General features: G+C 37.6%; 1 protein-coding gene across 2 annotated transcripts; it reads right to left on the bottom strand.

The window, feature by feature from the left end:
- Positions 1–1,230: 1,230 nt before the first annotated feature.
- On the bottom strand, positions 1,231–4,111 carry im:6904045 (protein NATD1). Of its 2 annotated transcripts, none has more exons than XM_051714536.1 (3): positions 3,823–4,111; positions 2,680–2,798; positions 1,231–2,057 (listed from the first exon to the last, which is right to left on the bottom strand). In XM_051714536.1, the coding sequence occupies exons 1-3, from the start codon at positions 3,992–3,994 to the stop codon at positions 1,938–1,940; spliced, it is 411 nt and encodes a 136-aa protein (XP_051570496.1). In that variant the 5' UTR covers positions 3,995–4,111; the 3' UTR covers positions 1,231–1,937. The 2 variants fall into 2 exon arrangements, with proteins under 2 accessions (XP_051570496.1, XP_051570497.1); XM_051714537.1 differs by having other exon boundaries at positions 2,680–2,795.
- Between the last annotated feature and the right edge of the window lie 2,941 nt (positions 4,112–7,052).

Genomic DNA, 7,052 nt, shown 5'->3' with positions numbered 1-7,052 from the left:
AACCACTGGAGTCATCTGGATTACTTTTATGATGACTTTATGTGCATTTAGGTGTTTCAAAGTTCAGGTCATCATTCACTCACACAAGTAAACCTTTTCTGTAGTCAACACTTTAAATTATGTGTCTAAAGAGAAACTTACTTTGAAAAATACACTTATTCTGAGAAATGTTCACTGGCGTAAAAGGCCACATCCACACTAATCTGTTTAAGCATGAAAATGCTGTTCCTTCCTATCAATAACACCCCCCCCCCCCCCTCCATTAGGATGTCTTTTTTAACATCTCATTTATATTTTAAGACACCAATGGTTAGGTTTAGGCCTTGCTTTGGTAAGGATGTCTTTTTTAAACACTAATGGTTAGGATCAGGAAAAATTTTACATTAGGGTGGTATGTTTTAAAAACATCCATCTAACATTCACCTTAAAATCTGAATACGACACCATTTCACTGTTTAAGCGCACCCAGCTGGACATTTCACTGGAAAACTGCAGCCAAACATGTTATACAGCATGCACATTTTGAATTGCAAAATTGTTATCATGTTCACCTAAATCATTCATGAGATCAGGCTGCTCCTAACAGATAGAACCATGTAATACCAAATGTATATGCAATTTTGTACACAGAACTTTTTACCAACTTTTAAAAGGTCCTGAAGTGTGAATACACTTTTCAGTCATGACAACTCTTGCAAAAACTTTAAAGTATTAAAAGTTAGTAGGCTGCTGCATTAACATAGAAAATCCCCCTGAAGCAGCTCTAGACAGGTGGTGCTGGGGAGGAGGAGGGTTTCAGTGAGCAGCTGCACGAGCTTTGAAGTGTTCCCATTGATGACAGCTTAGCTCTTATTGGCCAGACGCTCAGACGACAACGATGACATGCACTTCCATTTTGGTCTTCAGTCCCAAACAACTAAATCTGTTTTTCATGCAGCATAACATTACGATCTTATATCGCACAACTACAATTTATGGCTATTCAAATTAAATAAGCATATCTTGGACTTTATTCTTGTACACACACACAATACTCAAAACAGCACATACTTATTCAAATGCATAGTGTTATGTTATTACTTGTATAATTCTATGTGTGTTTAATATCAAAAATCTGTAAAAACCATACTGACATATCACCTACTGGTTAAATTATTATCAATTTAACTTCATATTGCCTTTAATTATTTTACAATAGATTGATAATTATTCTCCTCCCATGCAAAAGAATTCTGTTCATATAATTTTTTTATTATTATTATTGCCAGAAGAATATACTATACAATGGTTACAATAATACAAACACACATAAAATAACGCACATTAAGAAATAAATACATCAAGGAAAAGAATATAAAATATGAGGTGTCAGCACAGTAAAAAGAAAGCGGGCTCACAATCAGTGTTTGGATACACCGTGCTTGATTTTTACATATTTATCATCTATCTTTACAACTCCTCCCATGACTGCAATCAGCAAATCTTGCTGATCGGCAAGGTAAGGCGCGGCTGATGTCGAACACACCCAATTTAAATGCTAGATGAAGAGGGAGTGCACATTATGCAAGTTGACTGGCTGACAGATGACAAGTCAGGGGTCAACTTGTGCCTATAAAGTTTCATGAAATAGGGGCTTGTTGTCACAAAAGGTCAACATGTATTACATGAACTATTTAATTTTTATTGTGCAGTAATGCTAGAAATGTTACAGTGAATAGTTTAGAAATGAATAGCTAGAAATGAATAGTTTTTCTGTAGTCAACACTTTAAATTATGTGTCTAAAGAGAAACTGACTTTGAAAAATACACTTATTCTGAGAAATGTTCGCTGGAGTAAAAGGCCACATCCACATGAATCTGTTTAAGCTTGAAAATGCTGTTCCTTCCTATCATGATGATATGATAACACACTGAGAATTTCTTGAGGCATTCTGACATTATTTATCTTCAATGTAAGCCTGGTATCCAAGATGCGGGTTTTCATGCACATATTTTCGGATGTACCAACAGTATATGCTCGCTTTAAAATTTTCTTTAACAACGAAGTCCAGAGCGGCCTAAGAAAGGAAAAAGACATCATTATTGCCATTCAGTTACAGAAAAATGAATAATTCACCCATTATAGATGTTTACTCGCCCTCATGTCGCTCATTTTGTTCTGTGGAACACTAAAGTTGATATTTAGAAGAACCTTCACATAGCTCTTGCCAACAAACATAAGTTCATAGCGACCATCTGCTCTAAAAAGGGCAAAAAAGCCCCATAAAAGTAAATCTCATACACGTTCCCATTCAGAAGTTTCCATGAGATATGGCAGATGTCAAACGCTTGTAATTCTTCTTACATTTGTTGAAACCGACCAAATGGAGAGTGACATTTGAGAACTAAAGAGTTTCAGTAAATAGCAACATAAATTTTGCTCTTGTTCCTTAAACAAAACTATTTATGATATTCTTTTTTGGTGGGTTTTGTCCATTTTTGGGGGCTTTACAGCTGTGGTTGCTATAAACTGTCATTTTCTTGGAAAAGACCTGTGTGAACATTATTCAAACTTTGTCCTTTTTTGTTACACAGACAAAAAAAAATAATGGCATACATGTTTAGAATGACATGAGGGTGAAACAACTGGATGAACTGTTTTGTTAACTGTTAAAAATAAGGACGGAAGAGGAATTTCACCTTTGCCAGATGTGCTGCCACACCTTTCCCCCGGTGTGATTCAGGAACCTCTGTTGACATCAGCGCCACATGTTTGTCATGTGTCAAAGTGTATTTCAGTTCAGCACGATTCACTCCTCCTGATTCAGATCACAATGTGAATGATACAAGAGCATATACAGTACAGGAGCAGCAAAATTCATCTATATTCGGAATAGCACACTATATACTACAGAAATAGTAGGTTAGTGTGTATATTGCACACAGTATGCACATTTTCTGAATGAATTGAATATCCAGATGATCTACTATATTAGCGAAAATGTGCCAAAACTAAAAAAGAATTTAACTTTTTAAATATGGAACTAATTTTCAGGGGCATTCTTTCTAACCATATAAAACAAAGCATGCCATCCAAGAACTAAAGTCACTTAAAGTCATACTAAACTAGAGCTACTGAACCTGGTCTAGAATAGAATCATTATATTTATTACTCGATTCTGACTGGTCAATGTCGCCATCTAGTGGCCTGATATTTCTCAGTAACAACCGCACATCCGGGGATTGCAAGTAATTTTCCTGCTTCTAAAATAATTTAAACTCTAATCTATGTTTCATGTGCATTTATTTACTTAAGAAGTAGTCTTGTAATAAGATGCATGATGTGCAGTCAGACGTTCATTATACAAAATAAACCCCAACTGAACTTCGGCGCAAACCGGAAGTGGATTTCAGCTGTTCGCTGATTTATTTCTTCTCACATAACATAATTTCAATGCAAATCAATAGTTTACGCCCATGTATTTTATTTATTTGGCTAGGATATTGTACAGCCAGTTGTTAATTATCGCAAAATAAACCCCGACAGTGGTTTATTTTGCGATAATAATACAATATTCCGTACTTACTTACTTATTAAATGTTACATAAAAACTAAGGAATTCACTTCAATCATTTTTGCCCCAACATTTTAAATATTTATATTAAATAAATATGCTTTTCCAAAACCTTTCGAGACGCCTACTTAGTTTACGGCATTTTGGGGACTTATAGACGCGTTTAGATGAGGTTCAGCGTTTATGGCCAAAAGCTGCTGTCTAGTTAGAAGCCTCACTAGACTTACACACAGCAGTTGGCATACAATAAATGTTATTTTCCTCTTACCATCGCAGTCAAGAGTGACTGTAAAACGCTGATTTTGTCTGTCGTGTATCACATTTGAATTTGAGTCGCGAGTGCATACAGAATATCTGTATTTGGCGAGCAGTTCACTGCCCTTATATCCTTGAGTTAACCTAAACATGCAGTGTTGCTGTGAGAGTATGTGTCGCGCCATGATGATGATCCTCTGCAGTGACGTCACCAAGCACTGCTGAACAATAACAGCAGAGGGCGCCGTAATGCTGTTTAATTAAGGGTGATCTTACATTCTGAACATGTTTTACATACACTGGCGGCCAAAAGTTTGGAATAATGTACAGATTTTGCTCTTATGGAAAGAAATTGGTATTTTAATTCACCAAAGTGGCATTCAAATAATCACAATGTATTGTCAGGACATTAATAACGTGAACAATTACGATTACAATTTGAAACAAATCTTCAGAAGTTCTTAAACTACTTCAAAGAGAGAGATCACGTGACGCATCCGAGAAGCAGTAGTGTGAATCATGAGCTCTGCGCACTTTGCTGTTTTTTTTAAATTTATTATTATTTTCATGTTATAATCCGGTGAGATTCGATACACCTAGTACATATTTGTTCTTTGAGGTAAACATGGCAAAGAAGTCAAAATCCTCAGGCTCTGGAGACATTAAAAGACACTTAAGTGCTCAAGATGAAACCTCTGGGCCTGCAGACCGGGGACTCGATTTGGGCGGCAGGTCGGGAGATGAAATCCAGCATCAAATGTCCAACATCTCAGTGATGCTGACGAAGGTTTTTGCTGACTTGGAGGACCTTGCTGTAATACGACGATCGATTACAGTGATGGAAACAAAATTCTCTGAGTTGGTCACAAGAGTGACAGAAGTTGAGAAACGAATCGATTATCTGGAGTCTTCAGAAAGGGAATTATCCGCTAATTCGCCCGCGTCCAATATAGTCGTTGAAAATTTGTTGGAAAAACCTGAAGATTTGGAAAATAGGAGCCGAAGAATAACATACGAATTGTTGGAATTCCTGAGCATGAAGAAGACAGAGATAAGGTGAAACTCCTGGATGAGCTCTTCCCGAGTCTGCTCGACATAACAGGCCATAAACTGGAAATCGAGCGAGCTCACAGAGTCCCGACTCGCAGATTTGCTGAGGGAGACAGGCCCCGATCAATTCTGGCCAAATTTCTGAAATCATCCGATAAAGATCTCGTGTTGCGCCAGGCGAGGAGCAAAGGAAAGCTTTCTTGGAAGAATCACAATATTTTCTTGTTCCCGGACTTTGCGAATGCAACAAAAGAGAAACACGATCGATTCAAGGAATGTAAGAAACTCTTACATCAACAGAAGATTGCTTTTGCACTGATGTTCCCGGCCAAACTGAGAATAGAAACAAAGGATGGTCGCAGGGTATTTACGTGTCCAAAGCAAGCACTGTCTTTTATTAAAACAAAGGGTGAGTAAGCCATTTGGGGTTTTTCATGTAGCTCCAGAGTGTATTAACTCGCTGTATTTACTCTGGCTGTCTGAGGAAGCTGGACGCCATTTTTGTTTCTTTTTGCGCAGTCTCCATCTAGTGACTGGAGTTTGTTTTGTGGAATGTCTCCTTCAAGAAACTTTTGCATGGATGGATGATCGCTTTTACACTGAAGTTCCCGGCCAGATTGAGAATGGACACTAAGAATGACTGCAAAATATCTTCATGCCCACACAAAGGATGTCTTTTATAAAGTTGACGGACTGAGTAAGTCATGTTGTATTTTTTGTAGAAAAAATTTATGCAGCCTCCGAGTGAATTTGACTCGCTCAGTACACACTTGACCATTCGAGAAACCGGGGCGTCTGTTTTGTTTTTTGTGTTTTTTTTTTGTGTGTTGGTTCCGCCTGGCAGCTGGAGCTTGTTTTGTGGAATAACACTCTTTTGAGACAGGTGTGGATGAATCTGTTCGTTCTTTGTGCTTATGCCTCCTGTTGGCTGGAGTTTATTTTTGTGGAGAATTTTTAAGGGACATTAGAATGATTGTCATCTGCCGTACTCATAACAGCTGGCTCACTGAAAAGTTTTTGTCTGTCTGAGGAAACTGAATGGCTTTATATCAGCTGGAGTTTGTTTTGTGGAGGAACACACCTTTGAGACAGTTCTGTGAATTAATCTACATGTTCTTTGTGTTTATTTTGCCTATTGGCTGGGGTCTGTTTTACAAAGTATTTTCTGTTATGTAATTTTGCCTCACAAAATTTGTGCAGAGGCACCGGACTTGAGCAATCTGATGGCAAAGTTGTGGCGGGGACTCTCGTATGTGTACATGGACTCTTTGAGTTTAGAGGGATTGACGCCAGTTGGCGCTGTCATGCGCAGGGTTATTGTGCACATTTTTCTTTTTTCTGTTTGTTTTGTTTGGGGGGAAGTTCGGGGTTTGATTGTTGTAATAATGTTGGAATGTGGTCTGTATAATCTTGTTTTTGACACGATTTATTTTTTCTATTATATCAAAATGTCAAATGTTAATATGAGTGGATTGTCTCTCTCCACATGGAATGTGAATGGGTTGGGGCACCCCATAAAAAGAAGGAAGGTTATTTATTTTCTTAAATGTAAGAAATATGATATAGCGTTTCTTGAAGAAACACATCTTTCCCCGCAGGAAGCTGAAAAATTTGGGAAGATATGGGGTGGACATGTTTTCTTTAGCGCTGGCTCAAGTAAGAGCGGGGGGGTCATTATATTGATAAATAAACATCTACAATTCAAATGTCTCAAACAGATTAAAGCTAAATCAGGAAGAGTCATTGTTGTTTTAGCAGAAATTCAGGGGCAATGTTTGATTTTGGCTAATATTTATGCACCTAACGCTGATGATCAGGGCTTTTTTATAGATCTTGAAGGGATGTTGTAAACCGCTGACACCCCTCATGATATAATACTGGGAGGAGATTTTAATCTATTGATGGACTCAGTCATTGACCATAGTGAAGCAAAAGTGTGTAAGCCCCCTAGAGCAACACTGACACTTCACAGGATGTGTAAAAAGCTTGGTCTTACAGATATTTGGAGACTTTTGAACCCATCTGGGAGGGACTAAACATTTTTTTCATCAGTCCATAAGATTTATTCTAGAATAGATAGAATATTTTTTTTATATCTCTAAATCCCTAATTTCATCTGTTGTTGATTGCTCAATTGGAACTATCTTAGTCTCAGATCACGCCCTGGTGAGTTTAGAGGTGTTGCCACATACG

Source organism: Myxocyprinus asiaticus, chromosome 13 (genome assembly GCF_019703515.2).
Source record: "Myxocyprinus asiaticus isolate MX2 ecotype Aquarium Trade chromosome 13, UBuf_Myxa_2, whole genome shotgun sequence".
NCBI lineage: Eukaryota > Metazoa > Chordata > Actinopteri > Cypriniformes > Catostomidae > Myxocyprinus > Myxocyprinus asiaticus.
Note: the sequence above shows the minus strand (reverse complement) of the source record. Positions and strands in the feature narration are given on the sequence as shown.